Here is a 27,337-nt window from a genome sequence, read left to right on the forward strand (position 1 = left end):
TGCTTTCCACCAGAGTAGAAATGAGTGACATTGGCAGATGCTGTTGGATTGTTACTGCAGTACTGCCATATAGATTACTGCACACAGAGCAGTAGACCCTTGATAGACAATTTGCTGTTTTTGTCCCACGTGTTTCACCCTTGATTGCTGGCTCAAAAGGATTACACATGCATTTGATGCCTGTGAATGTTGTGGATGGGAGTGCCTGATGCGTGCACGTGCTTCTGTATACATGCCTGGCTGTAAAATAAGCGAGAGAGAGCGAGAGAGATGAGGTTGGGGTGTTAACATCTTAATGTTTAGAGAGGCTGGAGGAGATCCGTCAATACTCATTTGACGTGTTAAAGAGGAGCGTGCTGGCTCGCTGGGACTCACCACGCCATCCACCAGCGATGGGAGGAATCAATTAAAACACCATTAGGCCCAAGGTTTGACATGGTCCAAAACAGCATGGGGTAGCGCCGGGCAGAAAGCGCATGGGTGTTTTGTAAGCAGGTTTTTCATACAGATGTAGCTCAGCACATTTTCAATCATTGAGTGGGAAAAAAAAGCTAAAACAGTCAGCAATTTTCAGCTCAGCCGCTACTGCTAATGTAACTCAATCAGTTTACACTGTAAAAATAAACTATTTGCTTACACTTAAAGGAGAAATATGTATGTACTTACTGTAATAAATCATAAAATGACCATGATATGATTTTTTTGTATGCCAATTTCACAAGTTCAAATTAATACCAAATGTACTGAATTAACTGTCTCTTTATGAGTCATTAAAAAAATCTTTAATAAACTTGTAGTAGCTGTAGATGTTTATAACTGTTACACTGAGCAATATATTAATGGAGTGTGGCAGGCAGTGAGACCGGCAGCCACTTAAGTCCAGAGTGTGTATTTTTGGAGCAGTGTGCTTTTGTTTTAAGGATACAAGGCTTAACTTTACATTAACAGATAACTGACAGTTATAAACAGCTGATCAGCTTACAGTGGAGGACTCATTCTTGCTTGTTATTGTCAGGTTACAGCGTTGTGTACATCCTGCGCTCCCGCAGCCTGCAACGCTTCCCTGTGTCTGGGGAGGACGGGTCAGGAGGAAACAACTCACTTAACTTGAATAAATATATTCCTGTGTGATTTTGTTTTTAGAGTGTAGGTCGATGTGCGTGCACTGTGGCTCAATCTCTAAATGAATCCAGGGGGAAACTTTCGCATCACACTGAGACTCTGACTTCTAACACCGGCCTTGTTTTTCGCTTCCGCCTCATGAAACAATTGGTCGAGTTAATGAACGGCCAAGTTATTTAGCGCGAATGCCCACACCGAAATTCTCATCCCTGCCCAGGTGGAGATGTTAAATGCTTCCAGCTCTCCTATCATCCTCCAATGCTTCCTTTTTTTTTCTTTTTTTTTAAGCATTACCGTTCAGCAAAAGACACAGAGGAATTGTTTGTCGCCTCCCTGCTCTTTCTCTCTTGCGCTCTGTCCCCTTGGCTCACCGGGGACAATTATGCCCTTCTTTCAAGCTATTGCCAAGCCCAATTTGCCACACAAATTAATTGGGCCGCATTTGAAGAGCGAGGGGGACGGGGTGAAGGAGAAAACGAGAGAGAGTAACAGAGAAGGGAAGGCCGGAGACAAAACAATAACAAACCGACAGACCAAACAGAGAAACACAGCTACGTAATCCTCTAAGATCATTTTTGAATGCATCACGTTCCTTCAAGCTAGGTCTCACTTGGAAACATTTGCAGAAAGAAAAACAAATTTGGTAGCACTACCATTAACACGTTAACTGCAGCGTGTGTTTATAGGGGGGCCCTGATTGGCATTTTTCTTGAGTGGGGGCTGCAGTGTCCACTGTGTGGGGTGGCAAGTAGGACTGGCTCCGAGGATCGTGCCATCTGTTGAGCAGGCCGACTCAGCCATTTTCTACTCTCGCGTGTCTCATATCCTCCACCATGTCCACAGCCGGAGGCTAGCTCACACCCAAACGGATCCAGAGCGCCAACAGAGGGCAGCTCTCCCTTCGGAAATGCAGACGGATTTTTTGTGGTGCTGCGGGGTTAGTCTGGAGCAGGCTAAATTGAACTGGAGGTCTTTTTGGTCCTCGGTGCACACCGCAGATGGGGAGAGAGCCCCAGAGTGTCTGGGCTGGTTTATGCATGTGCAGGAAATTAAGGAGCTTCTACATTCGCTGGAAGGGGCTATTGCACTGCCTCCAAACAGCGAGGGGAGAAGGTGGGGAGAAGACAAAGACTCAGGCAGAAAAACAGTAGAGTGGAAAAAAAAAAAAAAAGCTCAAATAAGAAATGAGGAGAAAAATTGGCAAGAGAGCGATTAGGAAGGAAAACAATGGAGGGGAGTTGGGAAAAGGGAGGAACAAACACGTGCATGTGGGAGACCAGGCGGTAGCAGGAACAGAATGGAGCAAATATAAATCCCAGGGCTAATATGCACCGACTGGAGCGGTTCTGCCTATGAAACAGGTAACACTTCATAACAACAATCAGTGATAAATGGAAAATTGACAGTTAATTAGACTAAAGTCATCAGCTTTTTCACTGTTAAGAAACAATGAAATGAATTATATGAATTATTATTATATAATTAGCTATCACTTTGTTAATGTTTAATAATTAATTTGCACATTGTCTATGAACATTATTTGGATGGCTATTATAAAGTAGCAACTAATGATAATAACTTATGTACTTACAAAACTCTTCTACGTTGTTTTAAGTACTTGAACATTAGTAATTTACTTATTTTAACTAGGGATGTTCCTAGCGACTTTTGTTTCCTTGACTGAAGGAAGTAATTTTGTTGCTTAAACCTATACAGGCAGTTTTTGCACCAGAATTTTTATAAACATAATAAATACTGTGTAGTGCATCTATAAACATAATTTGGATTGGCATTATAAAGCTGTAACTGATGTTAATAACACCTAGTAAAGGTAATAAATGGTTTATAACACATGTATAAACATTATTTAAATTTTAATAGTAAAATAAATATTAACCAAGTTTAATTAACAATTGTTATTTGATGGATGGTTATTATAAAGAACACACACTTGCCCCTTTGCCTCAGCTGCAGACGGGAAACACACCTCGTCCCTGTGACCTCCCTGACTCCCACACACCCCTTCACAGTCATTAACAGACAGCCACTGTGGCTACCTCACGATAAGTTTGTTTTGGCTTTGAAATGATGACCCAGCACAGCTGTCTAAGTAGGGGATGGGGTAGCAGCAGCTGCCGCTCACAGCCAGACAGCTAAAGGAAGGAAATGGATGCGGGGGGCAATGTTTGGGGGGGGGGGAGCATGGTGAGCACAGAGGCGTCAAGTTTTGGGGGCTGTTGGCTGCACTTGTGCAGGTCTCTGTTACATTAGTGCTCAAATGTGACTGTGGAATGTCTGGACACGCGAGAGTGGAAGTTTCATCAAGACAGTTGTCTGAGGGAAAGTTGTTTTTTTTTTTCTCTCATCAAATGCTGTTATGTAAATTCACACTAGACTGTGGAAGATGGGTGTTTGTGAAAAGATAGCTACTAAAGAGCCCCCTCAATGGTAACGTTTATCGACTGTTAATGCCGTTTTGGGAAGGTCCCGTAATTAAATTGTGTCAATAAATCCTGGAGCTGCACATAAAACGGGGGGATAAACGGAGAAAACATTTCTCCATTTGCCTCTCCCCCGCTGTGAGACATATGTGGCGAGCGGCAGAGAAGAAAAATAAAACACATTTGAACAGATTGCAGGGAACATTTCTCAAGCACAAAGTTGAAAATCTCACCCATCAATTTCACTTTGCGTGGCTCCGTTGTATATGACCTTGGGTGAATGATCCCTTCATTCAGAGATATTCAGCTTGAACTGAGGGGATTTCAGTCGGTGCAAAGGGAGCCATAAAACTTTTATTCATCCCTCTGTGACTCCAGAAGCTAATGATTCATGGATCTTAGTGTTTAAAAAAAAAAGAGGGAGAGGGTGGGAGAGGGAGAGATGCCGTGGTGCAGGACCAGAGCTCAATGAGGTTTGAAAACTGTTGTCACACATCAATGGGCAGGTGTCTGATGTCAAGTAACTCAATTCCAATGACTTCTCATCATGAGATTCTTGGCTGAGGCCTGAGCATTTCTGGTTCACATGATGGTTTTTTTTTTTTTTTTGCAGCAGCAGAAGAGAGTAGTTGGAAAATAGAGACTTGAAGACAATTTGATAGTTTGGTGAGATGAAGAGATTGATCATTATGTGTGCGTGTTGTGAGGGAGCAAGAAGCACAATATGACGCTAAGATTACTGCTCGCTAATAGAGAGGGTTTGGTCAGATCACTCTGAAATGTAGTCAGTTACTGAATACAAATTACATGGTATTTTTTGCAATTAACAGCACAATCCACTGGGTTACAACAAACTGTAATCTAATCTTAAACATTGAAAATGGAGCAGCATATACCAAACAATGGAGGCAGCCACAAAAACTTCCCAAATATTTTTCCTGTTTATAGATCTCAAAACATTTTCAGCATTTTTTTTTTTTTTTTTGCACAGGGTTCTTTTTCTCTCCCACCTGATCCGCCACAAAGTGGAGAACTGGTCTGAGAAATCCCTGCATGTCAGACACGTTTTCATGAGCTAATAGAGCATCATTATTTCAAAATGGCCATATTTTAAAGATGCAATCAAAAAAGAAATCAAGTAATCCTTGATTTTCTTTAACCTGAATCGGATGTAATTCACTGCTACTATTGTATACACGCATGCTGGGATTTGACTGATACAGAATTTTTAAGGATATCAATATTATTTAAAAACTTTGTTTGCAAATGTACTTAATATCTTCACATCTCCTTCAGATGTTCAAAAAAGGTTTACCACCCTAAGTACCTTCAAAATTCTTAGAATTACATTTCCCTTCTCATTGAATAATCTTGAATCTTTGAATAACCAAATATAAAATCATAACCATATGACACTATATCAAATATAATATTTTCATTTCAAAACATCTTTGAGTCTCTGAGTTTTCACAGTGCACCTGTAAGTTGCATAATGGACCAGAATTGGCTTCCTAACTAGCTGTGATGTCAGAAATCTGTCTTGTATGCACTCAGATTTAAGGTGAAACTTTCCTCCTTTTGCAGACAAATGTGAAAACAGCCTTTGAGTGCCAAATAAATCATTCTGCTCAGTGAAGGTCAAACATCCAGGTGAAGTAACAATGAGAAAAAACACATTTTTGAGTGGAGAGAGGACTTTGAATTTGATATGTCTTCAAACTTAACTTATCAAGATTATATATTTTCCTCTGTAAACTTTTTTCTTTCATAGAGTGGCATTTATGTAATTAAATATGGGCTGCTCAAAGTGTGGTCTGTGGGCCAAGGTTGGATCAACATGAACTTCAATCTGGTCTGGCAGATGTTCCTTTCAAAATAAACAATTTAGTTTAATTAAAAAAATATATAAGTCACTGTTTATGCTCACTTATTATTTATGAGGTAAAAATACTCTTTAAATACGTAGAATCTCTAATGATTAATTATTTTCATAATCTGATCATGGAGGAGACACTTTGCACAGGAAGTCAGTCCATTAAGGGAACTTGGGATCCTCGTACCGTTTTGTATCTTAACAATACAACACAATAGGTGTTTGTGTGAATGAACTGAATTTTGTGTTTGAATTTTAAAATGCAGAAACATTTCACAGGGTCGGTGGTGACATCATCCCAGCATATCAGTAGTGCTATCATAGTACACACCAACATGTGTTTCATGATGTTTCATACACTTCATGAAGTATTCATTTAAGCTGCAAACATGTCACATGAAGTATTTATGTGTCTGATGATGTTCAACAAAAAAAAAAAAGAAACAATTGCACCGTTGCCACCCCGCCCCCAACCCAGCAGGCCACAGCACTTTAAGGCCCACGTGAAAGCCAACGGTCCACTTACTTTGAGCGTCGGCGAGGTGGAGGAACAGACCCAGGACGAGCAGCAGCGGCAGCAGCAGCGTGGGTCTGGCTCTGTGCATGGTGGGACAGCTTGGCACCAGCATGCTTTGGCAGCCTCGGTGGCGCTGGCTCACAGAGCCCTGTGAGTCAGTCTGGTCTGATTTCTCAGATGCAGGGTATTCACAGCCTATGCAAAAGGCAAGGAGGGATGGGAAGAGGGAGAGAGGGAGTAAGGAGGGAGGAAGAGAGAGAGAGAGGAAGTGAATGAAACAAAGCTGTTTGGCTCCACGGGTTTTATCTATCCCTGCACATTTCTGACATACCCCCACACAGCCTCGGCTGGAGCTGACAGAGGATAGGAAGAGGCTGATGTGCTCACAGGGTATGTTCTGACAGTTCTCTAAATGGAATAGTCACTTCACACAATGCGTGTGCACGTGTGCATGAGAGGGAGCGCGATAGAGAAACCACACAGATGAAAGGGTGGACTAATAAGATTTTGCCTTCACAGCTTTGGTGGCGAGCGCCAATTAAATACGCTGCATAATAAGAGTACATTTTAAGTCCTCCTAAGATCAGTGTTAATATCTGTTTCACATAAAGAGCGCCTCTGTTGCGTGTGAGAATAGTCAGGAAATGCAGGAAATATTCATAAATGCTGAAAGCTATTTCATACTTCTTCAATTGGGAGTTTAAGTAAATTTGACCATGGAGAGACCACTGACTTTTTTGACTTTTTTTAATATTTATTTTATACTGCGACAAGGAACTTTCATACTGTATTGACTTCCAGGAAGTTGCCATCGAAGCAATTAATGCCAATTCAACCAATCCCTGTGCATTCTGCACAACCTTGCAATTCTGTCCAATGAGCCGTTTTGATAAGGCCTCAAATTTTCTCATTAAAAAATTTCATTTTTAATTAAATATTTAAAAAAGAGAAAATAACAAAACACAACTTTTTGCAATTTTTAAGCGCTCCCACAACGTCATTGCAAAGAACACCTAAAAAGATTGCAACATGCATCAGTCTTGAAGGAACTGTATTTTGGAGGCCCATAACCAAAAAATACAACAGCAAAAATAAAATTATCTGTATAAATATCTCTTCCTGCTACTTTTTAACTGGCTAATGTGCTGCTCACTGTATCTGTGCCTGGGGAAATGTAAACACAGGCTGGTTTCGTCTCATTTCAAGGAGCAACAATTGGTTCATTAATCCATTAGTCGATAAAAAGAAAATTGTTTGCCATCTTATTGACAATCGATGACTCTTTTAAGTCACTTTTTTTTAAGCAAAAACTTTATAATAGTAAATCAAAGTTCTTTGGGCTGTTTGTTTGTCAGAGGAAGTAATTTTTCAGGGAAATTGTGATGAGCATTTTTCACCTTTTTTTGGCATTTTATAGACTAAACGATTCATTTAATTAAATTATGGCAAGAATCATACATATACAATACAGAGGTTGCAAAATTATGATACTATAAGCAAGGTGATATATTGTTTTTTTAAAATCTAATTTTAGAGAAGCTGTCAAAATATAAACACACACAACTGTCACACGTCTTTGCATGTCACCATAACTCGATTCAGTGTTTTAGAGAACTGATACAGTATCACTGAACATAATATCATCCTACTCAAGTCTATAAATATTTTCTTATACACCTACTGAAGATAATGAACAGATTAGTCAATCATTAAACTAATTGTTAGATGCAGACCTTAAAAAAGTCAGTCTTCTCATTGATGGTCTTGTTTTCTTATATAAATAATAAATTGAAACTATTTCATCAACAGTCTCAATAGCTTTAAAGGACAATACAAGATATAAATGCTGTGTTTTAGTTAGATTACAATGTACACATCCGCTAAACCAATCCACCTAAGTCACATATTTATTCTTCTAACACCACATTTAATCAATAGTCTGTTCTTTAACAGCTCTAAGTGCCTTTACAAAGTGACGGAGTAGCTTAGCTTTAGCACACACACACACACAGACGCACAAACATATTGTCTTCAATCCAACGCCACTCAAACAGCAACTAAAATCTATAAGACAGAGAGGCCAAGTGTTGCCATTCATGTTTCAACCTTTTATCGAAGAGGCCATATATGGCTGTGAAAATCAATGTGATACAGTGAGCCAGTATTAGCCGCAGAACAGCTCTATCCCTTGTCATCCATTTGCTTAAGCCAGAGCTTGATCCTCAGTGATGGATGCTCTGCGGTAGTCTTCGCCTCGTAACGCGGCTCCCGGCTAATCCAAGTGTGTGTGAGCCTTGATGACATACTGTGCTGCTGGTTAGCATGCTAGCTCATCTGTCTGCATTGTTCTATGGGACGCTGTTGTTTCAACTGCGGTGCCCGGCGGAGGCGGACCTGTACACGGTCTGCGTACCATGACATTTCAGGCTCTTTATGTACCATGAGATCAAACACGTCAGATCTCTTGAAGTTTGGGGATTCTGCAGTTTTAGTAACAGTCTGCTCAGGATACTTTTGCTAGAAATAATATTTCATTGGGCTGTTTATCTGCAGATTTGACCGCCACCCACTAAAAAGAACAAAAAAAGAAAAACAAGCCCCCCTCCTAAGCCCAATCAGTAGGCCCGATGATGACAAAGTACCTCATTTCCCTGTTACCAATCATCCTCTTTCTCGCTCCCAGCTCTCCCTCTTTCATTTCTGTGGGCTGTAAATGGCAGAAAAGACGGGAAGATAGCGCACCTGTCACACTCGATTTGTGTTGGGGGGAGATAGACACGACTACCTGTCTCCGAGCGCCGCGGGGCTAGCAGCGAGCGCAGGAGCGGGGGACGTGTGGCGAAGGGAATCAATTTGAAGCAATCTCATCCCCCGCTCACACCACCACCGACACACACTCACAAACACATATACATATACATACATTTGAGCACACTAGACAGAATTTTCACATGAGTAGTGTTTGTAGCGACTGTGAATTTGATTAAAATCAACTGGACTGAGAAACCTGAGCGGATAAAGCTGCAGTGTGATCCATACGTATAAGCGCAGGTACAGCCGTCTGTCTCCTTGGGTTATTGTTTTATGCATCTGCCCCCTCCAAATCTAAGTGATAGCCTCCGAGTTAATTAATGTGTGCATTTCCATAATGACATGACATTAGGCAGCACACAAGAAACAGTACTCAGCAGCCCTCCCCTTCTCTTTTCACGCCCGGCATGCAAACACACACACACACACACACACACACACACACACACACACACAAACATACACACACACACACACACACACACACACACACACACACACACGCTGATAGAGGCAAACAAAACCATCTGTATGTTGTGTAACCACCAGTGAGACAACCACAAGGCTGTGCTATGTGAGTAAATACAAGGAGAAGCTACTGTAAGCTGCTAAAACACCCCCCTGAAACCTTGATTTACACCAAAAATGAAAGCAATTATATTAGATGTTGATTTGTGCTGTTATTTCTTTATTCTTTTTACAAGAAAACTGCACCACAAATCCTTTCATAATGTGCAAAGTAAATCATAAATACTCTACATACTACTGGAGCCTGACCAATATATTAGTTGACGGATTATTGGTCTGTCACAGCTGCATCAATCTATATCGATATCAGCATGTATGCTGTCCAACATAAACTTTAAGAGTACATACAAAGCAGATTGTCACAGCTTTAGTTTAGTTTAGTTGTTTATTTCTTTGTGTGTTGTTAGTTACAGCTATTTATAATTATAAAAACATTTTGGACAATAATGTTTATAATTAAACTAAAAAATATCCTGCCTCTATTACACATCTTTGTCACAAGTGTCAAATGTGTGTTCATGTATATATATATTCTGTATATCATATTTTTTATAAAGAATACTGTCTGATGTTAATATGAGAATATTTTTTACAGCCTGATAGGAGCACTTTATATTAAAGTTCCTGTAATGAGCGATAGTTCATTGGTTATAAGCCTTTATTATAACCTTAAAGACCCTTAATAAAAAAAAAGTAGTCCATAAACCTGTCATCAAGTTTCTTATGGCTTTCTTTAAACATTTATTGAGTTTAACCATTTACCTACTATGTAATTTGTTGTTGCTTTATTAAGATTTCTACATACTTTATTATGTATTTATTAGCAGTTAACTAACAGTTCACTATGCTTTTGGGGGGATGATGATTTAAAGTGTGAACAGTGCTTAACAATGTTAATGAATCCTTTATTATGTGCTTAATGATGAAAAATCATGGTTAACAGTAAGTGCCTAATTAAACATTAAATAACTTCAATATGCTCTGTTCAAAGATCTGGTGCCAACAAAATGCATAGTTGTCTGTTAACAAGCGCATAGTTTACTGCTAATAAATGCATGTGCAAGTGTGTAGAAATCTTAATAAGCAACAACAAACACTTTGCAAAGGTTTAAAAATGACATAATAGTCATTACTGAGTTTAACTCAGTGTGCTATTATAAGAAACTCATACAGCTTTTTATTAACATTCTTAAGCAGCCAATAAACTGTTAACAAGTGTCTTGCAAATGCCTATAAATGTTGTTTACTCTAACAATAAACCAGCTATTAATATGTCATTACACATCCTAACTACAGAATACCTTACATTGCAGTACATGTTGCTGTATAACAAGGAGAAGCTAATGTAAGCAGCTAAAACACCCCCTGAAACCTTGATTTGCACCAAAAAATGAAAGCAAATTTATTTGGTTGTGATTTGTGGTGTTAATTTTTACAAGTAAACTGCACCGCAGATCCTTTCCTAATGTGTTCAGGGCGGACGAGCCACCTGCCAGACCTGGCAGAGGGGCAGCAGCCAACTGCATTGTTATCTCACAATGGATTTAGCCTAAATGCTGCAGCTTTTAGTATGAAAGCTCATGGATTTGTAATTACATGTATGAGCATGTACACAAGCTCAAATGATCCTTTCTGTTAGTCCATCCTAGAAGACGCCCTGAAACGCGGCGCCACCTGTGCCCATTTTATCCTCAACATGGCCATTTCCGCGTTGCACTCTGCACCTTCACTTTCATACATTTGGTGGCACTGATGCTTTCCATTGAACATTTATTACAATAGAACGAAAAAAAAACAATCTTGTCTTTCTTCCTGAGCCCCTGGTGGTATTATTGTGTTCCCATTCAGTGGTGCTTCATTCAAAGGATTTTGCTGCTGATAGCAATCATGCATTATTAAACAAAGCCTGACAACATGCACAATGTTAATTAGAAAAGGGGGGAGTGTGTGGCAAGAAAAAGAAAGGGGCTGTTGAGCTGTCTACTCTCTCTCCTTCCCCATGATCCTTATCAGAAATGTGAAAGAGAAGGAGGGTGGGATGTTTATATTCTCCATAATGGCTAGTCTCTATTCTCATTTGAGCCCCTGTGTTTGGTATTCCGCTCTATTTAGACGAGCAATGTTATTAAGGGGGGGGAAAAACAAAAGAATCATATTTATCTTATATTCCAGCCATGCTGCAATAAACTTGTTATGAGAAAGAATGCAGACAGAAAAGTTATGAGCTCCCCAAAGCAGCAGCAGCAGCAGGTTCACGCCAGTTGTGTCTTTCCATGTTCTCGCACATGTTGGAATATTTTGGCAAACCAGTGGGCAGAGTTGAGGAGCAACGTGTAACGGGATTATGTAACTACGATACAAATGTATAAAAGACATAATCAGATCACGTCTACATTTAGTTAAAATGTGGATTACAATAATAAAATACATTTAAAATAAAGAAGGAACACTTCACCAGTCTCATAATTTACCACTCTGCTCCGACTGAAACCAGCTAATCTTACAGTCCATTTATTATTATGGCCTCTAGTCAAAAAAGTGCTTCACCATAATTTTGTCTTTAAATCAGAAAAGAGGAACAACATCAAAGTAGAGAACAAGTTCTGCCTTCAGCTGTGAGAATAATGTCATCACCCAAGAACTCGACATGTAATGTAAAGGAAACATTTACAAGCTCAACTGCTAATGTTAGCTACACAGAACAACCACTAACATTAGCTAAACAAAGAACAACTGCTAACATTAGATACACAAAGAACAACCACTACACAGAAATATAGTTAGCTAGCTGACCTGTCAATATACTATATAAAACTTTATCATATTTGGTGTTGAGATAATCCAAAAGTAAATGAACTTAAGTTACGTTAGTATTGCGCTACTTGGATTAGGTTACTAACTACATTCTTGAACAGGTAACTGGTAATTCTATCAGAATACATTTTTAAAGTAACCGTCTCAATCCTGCCAGTGGGAAACAGATCCTGACATGAGAATGCTACTGGTGGTGCCATTCATAACTAATTCAACATGGGTTTTGAGCTCAGCAGTTGCGCCATCCTTCGTGCAAGTAATTTCACTTTGGCCGAGTCCGGGGAGTTTTCAAAACGGGGTGTTTTTAATTTCAGGCTCATGCACAAACTGAATTGAACTTCAAGGAAACAGTCAATTCATGGTATGTTATCCTAACAGACCAAAGCAGCCACAAAAATGCCACCAAATCTATTAAGGCCAATCCCTCTGTAATTAGCCCGACACATGCAAGGACAAAGCGCCACGAAAACTTCCAAGGATGTGATCCGTACTGCATTGTGTTATTAAAAAAAAACGTTGCCTAGTATCATGCCCAGCCAGGCACAGCAAATAAGAATTTGTTTCATTTTATGAGGCAGGACTTTCTATTTCCCTCCAGACTAGTAGAGTTAAAGAATACAGTAATTACCCCCCACATGCACTCTCTCAAACTACACTGATATGAAGGGCTACAGTAGCAGTGAGCTGCTGTGTTGGTACCACAATGATCTCTGTGATCTCTCTTTTTGACCTGATGCTGAGACATACAGCTCCTGCTTCAAAAAAACCCACGGAGTCAGGGGCTGCTTTTACCGCTGACATGATACATAATTAAACTATTCTCCAATGTGACACCCTGATGAAGGCACAATAGGCAATGATTGGAGAATAAAGCATGGTATGCCAAAGAGGAGCCGTGCGACATATTTAATTCTGATGCGCACCTCGCTGTGAGTGTGTGTTTTCAAACAAAAAGAGTTAATCATTGCCAATATGTGCTGTTGCAGTACAATTCCTCGCTGTGGGCCTTTTTTTTTGCATCAATTATAACTGAAACATCCTTTTCATTTTTTTTATTGTTCTTTCTTGTTGCTCATTGTCGCTTTAATGTATCTTTTCTACTTCACTGCATTTAACTTATCTGATATCAAAATAAAGTGCTACATTAAAAAACACACTTTACCAGTATTATACAGTGTTTTAGCTACCAGCCATTAATATGTCAGTGCACAAACTAGCAACAGAATACCAACAGGGAATCATTCAGAGGTGGGCACATATGCATCAAAAGGTGCCTTGTTACAAATTACAAATATCTGCTCATCAAATGCATTAAAATACAAATGTATTTAATTAAAATACAAGTCATTTATCATTTGAAAAAACACAAATACATCCTTGTATCATCTAATGTGCTATTTTAGACAGTTAGTAGCCAAACTTAACATGCTGAGATCATGGATGTATAACAAGAACTGGATACAGCATTAGAGGCAGAGCGCTGTTCAAACCTGTGAATGCTCAGTGACAGATGAAGCCAAAAAAAAAAAGAAAAAAAAAGAAAACACACACTTCCCGCTGTACAGAAATTACCTGAATGAATGCATACTGAGCACGCTCTCTGCCAACTTTAAAGGAGATAAAAGGATTTAAATGTGCTTTCAAAATGTATTTGGAATCAAATGGATCAAATCCTGATAGTAAAATAAGTAATTTATCCACTTTTTCACAGTCACTTCTTTCATAGTGCAAGTCCACTGGCCAAAATGCACTTGCACCAAAAAACAAAACAAATTCTTCCCTCATGCTTTCATGAGGAATACAAATGTAGCTGACAATGAGGCTAATTAGGCTAATTGTTGCATAGTTTTCTCTACGGTTTAAACCTGGGGATAAAAATGTGTTTAATTTGAGAATAAAATGACATATTAACTCATTTATTTTAAGTATTAAGCTTATAAATTAAGCTCAAAGTATTTTGTGACAAATTACATCTTATTTTTTCTGCCTAGCAAAATACAAATTACAAAATACTCAAAAGCATTTTAAATACATTTAATTGAAATACTGTTGAATACATGTTGATCTAGTGAAGCAGCTTACACAACAGCAGCACCTTGACTCTTTTGATTTGAAAGGACTATTTCATGTTAACATGGCTGCTGTGGAAAAGCTCGGCTGCTCATTTGAACGGGATTTTTGCTGATCATAAAATGCTACACTTGGGGGACAAGATTCGACTACGTAAGATCTTGTGTCGCTTTGATTAAAGCCTCAAGGTCAGAGGTGATATAAAAGTGAACGGGTTGCTGTGGAGCAGCACCTACCCCTCATTCAACAGATTTAGTAACATGGCTGCCTGTGACAGGCACCCACTCATGGTGCCCCTTGGGTGTTTTAAACATCATATGACCAGATTTATAAAATAAGCTCATCAAAGGCACAGCTCATACCCACCCATTTCCTACTTCCTCATCAAAAGAGGTCAGGTTTGGGTTAAGTCACAATGTGTTTTACATGCTGGCTGCAGCCATCTTTTATCTTTTTCTCGAGTTCTCTCTTTAATGCCACAGCGCAAAGTCTGTCAGTCTCTCCTCACTGCGTAAAGTCCCTTTCTTGTGTGTAGTCTTTTCGTAACCACTCTTCCCTTTTTTGTTTTTTCCTTCTGTCTGTTTTTCCTCTCATTTTTTTTCCCCATCCGCCGCTACTTTCTTCTGCCCGTGATGGTGTGATTTAAGACCGAGTGACAAGGCCGTTTCTCACACATCGCTCCCGATCAGCCGGCATGTGTAATAACATCCCTCAAGCTAAGCTAAGCTATGCCCTCAAGTGCAGCCTCCACATGAAAGACCCTGACAACCGCACATCAGAGGAGTTTATTTGCTTTACTTATTTATTTACTTTTTCTCCCCCTCCCTGCTCGCCTCCCCCCTGACCTCCCTCAAACAAGCCTCCCACGGTCGTAAACTATCCTTTGGGTGGTGCCTGCTTGACTTTCTGTTTGAGAAAGTCTGGGTTTACAGTTCCGCCTGGAAGCCCGGCTAATTTTTGACAAGCCAATGCTGCAACTGATGTCTATGGTTATATCTTGTTTTCTGAATGAATCGCCCAACATGAAAGGCACAGCGGGGATCTAATTGGGTCTGATGACATTTGTCTGTCTAATAATTGGTTTAAAAGCACCTGCTGCGGCTGTAGGACAAGAAGGCTATCACAATCCCATCTCATTTGTGCGTCCGTTGCAAATTAGTAGCAGGAGATTTCAAAGCCATCCACCCTTTTATTTGTCTGCAAACTTATCTAGACTTTGAAATGTCACACCACAAATAATGTGAAATAACATTTATCCACCTCCCTTGTGAACACTGTTATTAATCAAATAATACTGTCAGGCCTTTTCTGTGATAGTTTCCCTCTTTACGCAAATAGCTGCTGCAAATAGCGCGCAAAAAACAACTTTGTATTGGAAAAACACAGGTCAAGGAGAGGATGTTGCAATTTGAGAAGCGTTACCTTGTCTTGGTGCAAAGAGCAAGGTTGTGTCCTCATGAGAATTCAGCCCACCCAAACTGACCTTGAACATACACTTTAGTAACTGAAATGACCATGTAGCGTCAGCTCACAAACACTCCTCCTCCTCCCACTCGTTCTCTGTGTGCTCTTTTTGTTTTCAACAGCCTCTCCTTGACTTTTCTCTCTACCTGGTCTACCTTGCCACTTTATTTCACCCTCCCTCTCTCCGTTCCTCTCTCCTCACCTATCCTTTTCTCTCCTGTCTCATTCCTCCCGCCACGTTTCCCAGCAGCTGCTGGGTTCAGATGGATGGTCCCCACAGTGCAAGACCCTGACCTGCAGTCTAGTGACTGATTATCCCCTGTGCCCTGTTGTGCTGCTCCCTGAAAGCATACCAACACACAGCGCACACATTGGCAGTCGCAAACAAACACACACGCACAAGGTTACGCGGCTTTAGGGACACTGAGGAGTTTAGAGATGAACAAAAAAAGCGAATAACTTAGGCTGTGACAGTATGGATTTTTTTTTTCAGACCACTGTGAGAAAGCAACGTATTTCTGGGGGATTAGGGCTACTGCACTTTGATACTTTTACAGCATTGAACGAATTGCTTCAGTGCCACTGAATATCAAAAATACCACTCTGTACCTTACAAGTAAGTGGTTTATTTTTTGTGTTGTAAAATTACTTCATGTGGAAAAATGCCAGGGTTTTAAAACACAGAACTAACAAATTGAAACAGACAGTTTAACAACACTGTAGTAAATATAAGATGAAACTTAAGATTTGTACTATAATTTGTAATGTAAATTTCATTTTCTTAAAATGGATTTTAGAAAACTGGTATCAAAAAGAGTACAGTTCATGTGTAATGTTTATGCTGCATGCAATGAGGGGAGAGCGAGCAGATGTTCTTGCTTATAGCAGAGCAGAAACTTAAACTTAGCAGTAAGCTGTCATTCTGGTGGTAGATGAACAGTGCAGGCTACAGTGTGTCAGTTCAAAAACACTGCAGCTTCTCAAGACCCCGAAAAGTCTTGTCTGGTGTTCCCCAACTGCTGGAAAAGTGACAGGGTTTAGCCCTGAAATAAGCTAAGCAGGAAACGCTAACACTGAGTTAATGCCAAAGCTTACAGTGGCGTTGTACCATAGAATTCTCTGCCCTAAGACAACTGAAGCACACGGGGTCAATCTTAATATCAAGTCTTATTGATTAAGGTTTTTACTGCCATTTTCTATGACCAAATATCTTTTTAATGAAGGAAAAAGAAAGTCGAGCTCAGCTAATGTTGTACCTTTACAACGTCAGCTCCAGTGAGAAAAGAAGCTTCTTCTGTGATCATTTATTCAATTTTCCGTGTTGAAAACAGTTGTTGTTATTAGCATATTGCTAGCCATTCACTGGCAATCCCATGATGCCTTGGGACAAGTCTGTCGACCAATCAGCGGGTCTGTTCCTGACTCGTCACCCCTGTAGCACTGATCTCAAACACATTGTTCAATGGAATAACATGGAACTGACCCTTCAAAATAAAATCTGCGCTAATGCAGTTATCATCGCAGCCCTACAAATAACCAGAACAACACATTTAATCTTTGTCAACACGTTTAGATCACCTGCTTTGACCTTGATGACACCGGTGAACATGCTTCCTATTGAACTCTAATGGACGCCGCTAATGCCTTTCCAATGGGCAGCAGATAAAACCACGGCCGAGCACAATCAGCCTTTGGGTGAGTGTGTGAGCTGTGTAAACTATTCAAATGATTGCCTGCTTGTTGGGAGGCCTTCTCTCGTGCTATGTTTGCTTGTCACAGTGTGGGCGGCTTCCATAGTACAAGCATGTGCCACTCGGGTTGTGCTCGACCTTGCACATCAGCATTTAGTGTAGGGAAAAAGAACTTCTTATCATTTACACAGGCCAAATCTTGAGGGGTCTATTGTTTCGGGCACAGAGTGTGGCAGGATGGGGGGTGAAAATGAGAAAAATGGTAGAAGCAGCAGCAGCAGCCAACCTGGAATGGCTGGGATTAAATTTATGCCGCATGAACAGGGGAGGGCAAAATCATGTTACATATTATGAACCAGAAAAAAAGAAGGGGGAGTGAGAGGAGGGCGGAGCAGAGGGGTGGAAATATAATGGATAAGGGGAGCAACGAGGCAGAGAGGTGGCGAGAGAAAGGAGAGGAGGAAAGTAATGTGGAAGGGGAGAGGAAGAAAGGAGGAGAGGAAGAAGGGAGGGAGGGGAGGGGAGAGGAAAACGCGCTGTAGGGTAGAGAGGTGGAGGCAGAGGGAGGGAAGCAAGGGAATGTGCCTCACTGCCAGCTTTTCTCACGCTCCGTCTGTGCTTGTACGCCTAACAGAGGCAGCGCGAGGGAGATGGAAGAGAGGAATGAGGGATGGAGGGAGAAAAAGCAGGCGCCGCTGAAGAGGAGATGATAGTTGCGAGGCCAGTCTGACAGTCTAAAGGTATTGTTTCCTGAAGGGGAGGGGACTGGATAGATGACAGCAGGTGAAAAAAAACTGAAAGAATGAGAAACATGGCGCACGTAAACTAATCAAAAGCCACATACTCCGCCTCATGTCCGCATCCAATTGGATAGATGGAGCGTAAAACACACTACTCCTACACGTACATGCTCGCAAATGTAAACTCAGGCGCTCATGTGCACAAATAGACACATGCAAGCCGAGCGCAGGCACGCATACCCTTTTGCACCACATGCTCCTGGCACTTTGACATCTACCCCCAACACAGCAACGGTCTGTGGGAGGATGAATAATCTCACTTCCGTGAGGCAGAGAAAATGAGAGAGAGGAAGGAGGGTGAGAGGGAGGTTGTTCCCAGCCCGAGCTCGTGTCGTTTTATGGAAAGTACAGAGCCCTCGAACAGACAAAACAGCATTCCGCCGCCACTCGCCGACATGGCAGAAAACATCAGAACAGAGCTCTATTGAAAATAACTGAATAACACAGCGCTGGGAATTGCGTTGCCCCCTAATACATATGGCATAAGTCAACAACAATATGCCTCCTTATCTTTTGGAAACAATTGAACACCAAGGTACATTGTGTGGCGGTGACATTTCCATGGCTTTTGTACACACGCCAAGCCGTTTGGTATGTAAATGCACTACTTAGGCGTACATGAAGGATGTAAGGAGGCGCTTGGGGCATACACGCTACACTCATAGGGCAGCAAAATAATTAAAATGCCAAGTGTCTCCCATTATCTAAATGCTAATTTGCCTCGATATACCCTGAGCTAAAATGTAACGCCACATTATGGTTGCTGTAGTGCACTAAGGCAATGGCGGGTGAATTTCCCTTCAATTAGCCTAGCACATTGTATGCTATCTTTTACCTGAGGTGATGCGGCGGAGTGCACTCATCATGTGGTCTTAGCACCAATCTGTGTGGATTCCTAAAGTGGTTCACGCCCCTCTGTTTCCCGGCTGGCTGATCTTTAGATATCTAATCCGAGCTAAATTAATTTATCGGCAGAACCATTTGCTTCTGAAGAACCTTTTTTTTTTGAAGAAAGAATTTGTCAAGGGTTTGTCTGGAAAGAACTGAACAATTAAGAACCCTTTTCATGCAAAGAGCCCTTTCTGGAAGAAAAAGTTCTTCAAGTATTTTTGTAATCCTTTAAGAACTCTTTTGTCAAGGGTCCCTTGTACCATAATATAAAAGGGTTCTCAACAGAACTCCCTGGGAAAGGTTATAGATAAAACCCCTGGAATATAAAAAGGTTCTCAGCAGAACCTCCTGGGTAGGATCTCTCTGAAAGTGTTCCAAGTATAACTTTTCTAAAAGGTTCAACCGGGAGGTTCTACCAGGACCCCAAAAGGGTTCTCCTATGTGGACAAGCTCAAGATCACTTTATGGTTCTAGTTGGCACCTTTATTTCCAAGAGTGTAGTCTGAGTATTAACAGACTACACTCTACTACAGGACAGCAGTTCTTGGTTTTTCGGTGTATTTTGGGCACTGGTGTTTTTGCCATGACTCGGATTTGATAAGAAAGCCTGAGTCAACAACTGAAGGAACAGACAAGCAGCATTAGAACCAGCAGCTTATCAAAGCTTTTTGCATGAAAATACATCAGTGCCAACAGGGAGGGCAACGGGACAAAAAATATTATCACAGATATGAGATGTTTTTGCTGAGTACACAGATAGAGGTGAAATTGTGTTGTTTCTGCTTTTCCATCTATATCCTGATAAGACCGTCAAAGGACATGCAGGGTGGGGATGAACAGCATTTTAGAAAGCAGTTTAAATATTTCAGTAGTTCAAGTATCCCTACTAAAGTTTACTGAGCACTTTTGATGTGGGTGCTGCTGATTAATAGATTTGAAAAGCTAAACTTCTTTTTTAGCTCTTGGACGCCCTTGAAAGGTGTTTTAGCCAAGCTAAGCTATTGTTCTCATGAAAGGCAGTGCAGTCTGCTTGTGCAACTGAGTCGAGGGAAAGCAATGGTTCACCCCAAGGCAAAAGCCACAATTCCCCCTTTGTCGTTTCACTAAGACAAATGCTTGCCACTGCTACGTTAGCAACCAAACAAGAGCAGTTCCCCGTCAGTGATGGTATATTGTAGCACTCGAACAAGACATTTTATTATGCCGCTGAAAAGGAATGAATAGGTCCTTTTCTCCAGCCACAGTTTGGAGATTGAAATTCAAATCAAATGCCACCTTCAAACAAATGTCAGTACAGGAAATCAAAACCGTTCTGTCAATGCCTGGCATCAAGCAAAATACACAGTTTGACATTTGGAAGTGATTTTCTCTTCCTCTGCCGTTGTTTCATATAAAATTAACTTGGCAGTCGTCAGAAGAAAAAAAATGCTTATAAACCCACATCACATGAATAGTCTTTGCTGCTCTCGCTCTACATCTAACACCCTCTTAGAAACCTTTATACAAGCTCCCCCAACCCAATACAATCCACCCCCGAACACTCACAAACATGATTAAGACACTGTCAAGCCTGACATTGCCATCTCCCATGCTGTCAGTGGCCCTCACTGGGAGTCGCTGTTGACTGACTGCCTGGATGTGCCTTATCATTAACAGGGCCGCCTGTGCCACCACGGAGGGGCTTTGATGACAGAAACTAAGGCCCCAGTGCCTGCCCCTCCCATTTTGCCTGCCCAAGTGTCATCTAAATGAGATAGGGCCCAGGAGCTAAGGGATTAGGCACTGCATAATTACCTATTTAAAGACCCTAATTGAGCATTTCATTAAGAGACTGGCACTGAGATTTTGCCAAGGAGGGCACTACAGGGAGACAGACATATTTGCCTGTGCATGCATTTGTGTATGCATGTGTAACCTTGAATTCAAGGGTTACCTTGCTAGCTTGGATGTCTCTTGCTTTTTTGTCTTTACATTACACTTAGACAGTTTGGCCGCTGATTGTGCAAATATATCAAATACACTTCCATCTTTGGAAATTGATTGACAATCACGACTTAACATAACTTACTGTTAAGTCTTTAGATAAAGATGGTGGTTTCTAAAGTCCTTCTTTTTAAAATAGATATATATCAGCAATGCATCCACTAGAGGGCACGGCTCTGAATCAAAAGTTAACCCAAAGAAGAAGACGGAGAGCGACAACAACAAACATGGTGACGCTGGAGGACGTGAATGAATTTTTTTCACTAACTGACAATTAACATTGTTTCCAATGTTTTGATCAACATCTGTAAGCCGTCTGTAACGCAGAGCACAGGCAGAAACCTCCGTCCGTATCCATATGTGTATCTGACGTTTAGCGTAAATGAGCTTTGTGTGCTGCCCCTGGCTGCCCTCAATTATCTAAAAATATTTGCGACACCACCTGATTCTGATGATGTTTTTTGCTATCGAGTTGAAACAGTTACTCTCTCTGCAGTATGAGTCAGCTGAGTGGACATTTTCTTGCTTTCCAACAGTGACCTAACACAAAATTAATGAGTTTCTCATTCTGCACTGCTGATATTTCATATTTTAATGCAGGCTTTTATCATTCTCCTTTATTTACTTGATAAAAACTGTTGTTAGGGGCAAAAGACTAAGAGAACTTAAGCCAAAGAAAACTTGTTGGGGAGATATGCACAGTTTTCGTGTTAATGTGATGCAAATTCTGCTCCAGTTGTTCCAACTGCTATTTTTGGGTAACACTGTCAATGCCAGACATATAAAGCTACAAACTGAAGGAGAACATTTGAGAGTGCTGGGCACTGCTGCACATGATAAAAGAAAATCACTACAAAGCTAAAACATTTGCCATCTCCATGAAGCTAATTGAATCCAATAGAAGGGAAATTTGTGTGCACACATTACTGCTAAGTTTCCTCTAGCCCAACCACGCAAGACAAGTGAGATAATGTCATTAACATTGCCAGCCATCAAGCTCATGGTTTCATTTGACGCCATGAAGTGTCAGCCCCAAGGTTTCCAATGCCACATCTAAAGCAGTTTGTCAGACATGAGATGAGATACGAGAGGGATATGTATCTTTTTATCTGCCTTACAGAAGCTGGGATAATACAATTATTCATTGTGATGTTTACCACTGAAATTGAATTTCTGATGTGGGGCTTAGATAGCTTGAAAAAGAAAATTTTACATTTACTTCAAAAGGAGCTTTTATTTGTGGAGTCTTTAAGATCTTCAAAGCTATTGTGCTAAAAAGTACCACCAGTGCAGTACAGAGAGAATGCTAGTCATTTGCCTTCCCAACATTTTACATTTTTGGGTGGCCACAAATTCCTCTGCAGTACCACAACATGACTGTCTAATTGGTTCTTTACTCATTTACTGACATTTTTCAGTGACAGGACATTTGTTAGAGATTCTCTGTGCAGATCATAATTCTGAGCTTGCTATCGAGCGTCGTACATTGGCCCCTGACGGGGGCTGAAACCAATGAACAGAGTTGGACTTTGGACGACACCGAAGGCCCCTGATCTTGTGTCATTACAAACAATTTCAACAGTGACAATCATTCAGGCAGAATGCTAGACCCAAATAGTTTGCTGATGACCAAATTGACCTCATTTCCATGACCCAGCAGGCTGCATGACACTTCTTTGCCCCCTCATCTCTATATCTGGGATCACTGGGGACGTTGGCAAGTCGCTGGCAGTTGCCTTGCGCATGATTGACTTGTTTGCTAAATGACTATCATCTGAAGTGGCAACGCTAGCTGGGGGCTATTGGAGTCTTTGGGGCAGACACCAGCTGCTAACTGCTACAGATAAACTGTCCCCACCTCTAGGGATTCATATGAGCACCATGACAGGGAGTGGTGCTGAAGTCTGGCCAAAGATGCTGAGGGCTGTAATGACACTGAAACATCATGAGTCAGTCAGTGCTGTTCTACCACCAGACCCATTATTCTTCCTTGACATGATGGAGGTTGAAAAGGTTCCTGCATGAGCAAGTAAATGAACCTGGATCTCAACATGACAGGTGAGAAATCTGTCCCTGAGCCACCGATGATAACAAACTCAGAAGTGAATCCAATGTCTGTTTCAATGTTGATTCATTGTTGGGGCTGCTGTAAAGGCCTCGGGGGAATCATACTATCTTTCCAGATCACATTGTATGTATTGTACTGCATCTAGTAGAGGTGGGAGTCTCTTGACACCTCACGAATTCGATTTCTATTCAGAGGGCTATGATGCAATTATAAAAAGATTATTGCTCAAGATTTTTTATTTCTATACATGATTTATTTTTTCTCCCTATGTGAGAACGTGCTATTAAACACAACTTGCATGCAGTGTGGCTCTTGTCCGGGTAATTTTTCCTTTCAACTTCACAGCCAAAATGCTTCCATATGCCGGCTTTTAAGCCAGGGGGTGCTGGATTATGTCCATCTGCATTGGCTCATGGTTAGCTATCTTCACCAAAACTTAAGAAGCTAGCTCAGAACTTTAACACAACACACGTGTTTACATTTCACCATCCAGTTTGTTCAGCCATAAGCGATTTCCTCCAACCCTAATTTCTAGACTAGGGTTTGGTGATGTCTACCATAATTTAATGTACCTGACCTGAAGATGTCGCCATGGAGAGTGACAAATGCTAATGAGCATAGATGTAATCCAAATAAATTAACATATTAAAACAAATACAACAGCACAAGCCACTGTCAACATATCCTGAATGCAAGCCTTGACTTCTACTAATCTTGTTGCGTTCATATCAAACGTGCAAGGAGCTGCTGCTGTTGTGACATCTTTAATTTAAGCACGAGTTGGAGGGTAGGTTAGTTAGTGGTTAGTCTCACTTGAAAGATCATCGTCTAACTCCGTCTCTCCCTTTGTTGCCTTACAATGAACTTGAACAATGAAGCGCGCGGTAAGCTTCAGAGTCTGGAATATATTCACTCGCATAAATGGCAGATTGGCAAAGGGTTCACAAAGAAGCAAAACGCATAATCTCCTCGAGAGAACCTCTTTGTGCGAGAAAGCTTGCGCATGTGTGCACTCCCTTACAGCATAAAATTTCGATGGCCTTGTCCCTGCTGTGATTGTAACATAAGCCTGTGCGCTTGCTAATTTGAATGCCGCAGATGGAGATTCATGTGAGTGCCGCTGTACCTTGTGACTGATTGTAATTAGGTATGGACTCAGACATTTAATTATCGATGAGGCCAGTAATTGTTCAAGTGTTCTTTGTTGTCACTGGATTCTGCAAATCCTTTTTTCCCATGACCAGTGCTACATACTGTGTATATCCTATTCTTCTAGCAATGCACATGACCACATTTTGACCCCGTGTTCAAGACCAAACACCTGGCTCGACTTAGAAAATGTGTACAAAACAGATTTCATACACTCGGCTGCTTCCATTTTTTAAGATTCTACCACATTAATGGATAAGTAGGGTAACAGTAAATGTGTCATCGTGTAAGAGAGCCAAATAATTGCATAATTTAACATTTGTGTGTGGTCTTGTGCATGCCAAAGTGTGGACAAACTACCTACTCAGCTTGTGAGTTCCCCATCTGAAAAACGCCCACGGTAGAATATCCTCAAAATAAACCAGGTAGTTTCTACTCCAAAGTTCCTCAATAGTTCTGGCAGCCCTGGTGACAGTAGAACCAATCTAACGGGCGGCCCAATGTGGGCCCTATCAGGCCCCATCTTGGCCTCGCACATTCCATATCTCGCCATCTCTGTTGGGTAGACATCCATCTTGATTTCTGCTGAGTGCCAAAAAGAAGTAGCTGGAGAATGAGAGGGAGAGATGGAAGGGGAGGATGGAAGGAGGGTGTTCACCTGATAAGGCAGCTGAGAATCAGAGGAGAGGATCTCGGGGAGCGTGGCCCCAACGCGCTGGAGAGAGGAACTTCATCTTTATCTAATTACCACAGGGCCGTTTTGCCAGGGTGATAGCGTGAGCGTTTATGGCAGCTGGTTCGGTAGCACAGTACCCTCATGCCTTTACAAGCGCACGCATTCCCGTGCACAAACTTATGCAGATATGATTAACATTCAAATACACTTCCAGTGACGCACTCACACACACATAGCCACACACACATGCATGGGGCCCAGGGCTGAGTGCCATAACAGCCCAATGAAATATATTCAGATTAGAAAGGTGTCGCATTACTCTCCAGCCGGATGATAAATACGCGGTTAGCACCGTCATTAATCTTGTACCCCTCCCCACCTTCCGCCTCCAGACGCGGTGATGTAAGGGGAGGGGAGCCAGCATACACTGGATGGAGCTAGTGCCTCAGTTAGGGCTGCAGCGGTGCGGCTGGTGCATGTATCGAGCAGCGGTGCTGCCTTGTTCTACCAGGTCTCGCACGCACAAGAGGTCAGGGCAATCTGACTCATTGGGCTCGCTTGTAATGTCACCATTTGGCGAGGCAGGTTGTAGGGTTGTACTGAGGTCTTGCTGGTTCTTTATTCAGGGATTGTTGCAGTGAAAAATACACAAAACCCCTCCTCATTTGTTGTACATGTTGTCTCTTTTGTTCTCAGGTTGTCCATATACTCTCCCTGTCATTCCCTTTACATTCACCTCTCTTTCCTTTCGCTCTAGCCTCCTTTTTCTTTCCAAGCACACCACTCTCTGCTGCCACCCTCCCTTTTTTGGTCCCAAGGGTTTGCTGACATATTGCCCTGAACGGCATTTCATCGTAAGTGCCCATTGTCTGGCTAATGAGCAGCATGCATAAAACACTGGAGGGCTGAGGAGACAATGATAGACACACACACACAGACAGAAACACATGCCGGGCACAGGGGTGGATTCACCATCAGTGGCTTTAGCGGCACATTTCTCCTGCAAACACCGCTGTGTCCCTCTGGGGAGGCTTCAGACAGACAGTTCAGATGGTGGCACGTTGCCCTCAATACAAACACAGCCCTAGAGAGGGGTCAAAGGTCAAGAGCTGAGGAAATTACGTGTGATAAATTGGCGAGGGTGCCAGTGGTGTTGTGTATATGTGAGTGGGGTCATCCTCCCCTTCCTCTTCTCCTTCACTGGGGTGTTTGATGGAGTGTATAGTCTTTGAAAGTACAGCCTGTGTTTCCAGCATGCTGAAAGTCAGAGTTTGAGCCAGATCCTCCCACAGATCCTCATTTAAGTGGTGCCTCTTGGGAAAAATGAGGATGAGAACTTTGTTGGATGTGGTCCAAAAGGAAGACTAAACATTTAAGGAGCATTATGTCTTTTTTTATCAGTTATAGTAACATCTGCTCAGAGGTTAATATATGGAAAATTCTTCAGTGCATCCCGTAAATCTCCATTATGAGAAACTTAAAAGAAGACCTCTTGTTGACTAGATCTGTTATGTAGCTATCAGTGTGCCATCATCTTGGCAAAACAGCCCAAGCCTATACCAAACTACTCTACATTACAACAGCTTAATTTTAGCTTAACAAAACACTGGCACAGACTTGTGTATTTATCTTAATCATACATTTTCAACAGGAAACAGATCCAACCCATTGGAGCACTGCAAACTGTGTCCCTGAAAAGTGGTTAGACATCATATTTACAAGATGTTTTGCTGATTCAGAAGTCTAGTGAGAGGAAAGTCGAGCTGATTGAAAATTCACGGCTGATCTCACATTCCAAGGGCAGTTTTTCTGAGGGACATTTTCCCGTTGTTGTGTTAGACTTCTGTCCACAGTCCAGACCGCAGATGACAAAAATACTTTAGATTATGGACTTTATTTTGTCCTATCTGCATTAAGTAATCACCACGACAATAACAGGATGAGTTTCATTCTTGTCGAGACCTTTGAGCTCAACAACAGGCGTACACTGGGACTATTGTGTGAGAAGGACCAATATAAACTCTAGTGTTTCATTGCAAGATGGCTGATTAGCCCTTAAGGGGGCTGTAAAGAATTTGGTGCCTTCGTCTGGGGCTTCATTCAGGAGGGGCTTGTTAAATTAGGGTGGTGAAAACTATTCTGCAAATGCATCGCACACACTGGTGTATAAAATGATACTATAATTGAGCACAAATTCCACACAAAAATTGTCACGCTCACATTGTTACTTTGTGTTTTGTGTTACCACTTTTTTTATTGAATCTCTCAGTCGCCCCCAATCACTCTGTGCTCCATAAAATGCTGGCAAGCGGATTGGGGCTACTATAATGGTGGCTCAATGCAGAAATAAACTTGTTTTACTGCAGCAAACAAAGTGATGTGACCTGGAAAGGTTGTATTTTTTGCTGGGATAATGACTGTATTTTAGAGTCAGGTCTC

At 41.4% G+C, this 27,337-nt stretch overlaps 1 protein-coding gene across 17 annotated transcripts in view; it reads right to left on the reverse strand.

Moving 5' to 3' along the window:
• Positions 1–27,337, reverse strand: part of ptprda (protein tyrosine phosphatase receptor type Da) — a 256,470-nt gene that overhangs the window by 125,803 nt on the left and 103,330 nt on the right. For all 17 annotated transcript variants that reach the window (XM_084711929.1, XM_084711944.1, XM_084711936.1 and 14 more), the window contains one exon: positions 5,963–6,148. In XM_084711929.1, coding sequence (XP_084568055.1) covers positions 5,963–6,065 — 103 coding nt within the window. In that variant the 5' untranslated portion in view covers positions 6,066–6,148. The remainder of the gene's footprint in view (positions 1–5,962; positions 6,149–27,337) is intronic.

This window comes from Lutjanus erythropterus, chromosome 23, assembly GCF_056507025.1.
Source record: "Lutjanus erythropterus isolate fLutEry1 chromosome 23, fLutEry1.hap2, whole genome shotgun sequence".
Taxonomy (NCBI): Eukaryota; Metazoa; Chordata; class Actinopteri; order Lutjaniformes; family Lutjanidae; genus Lutjanus; species Lutjanus erythropterus.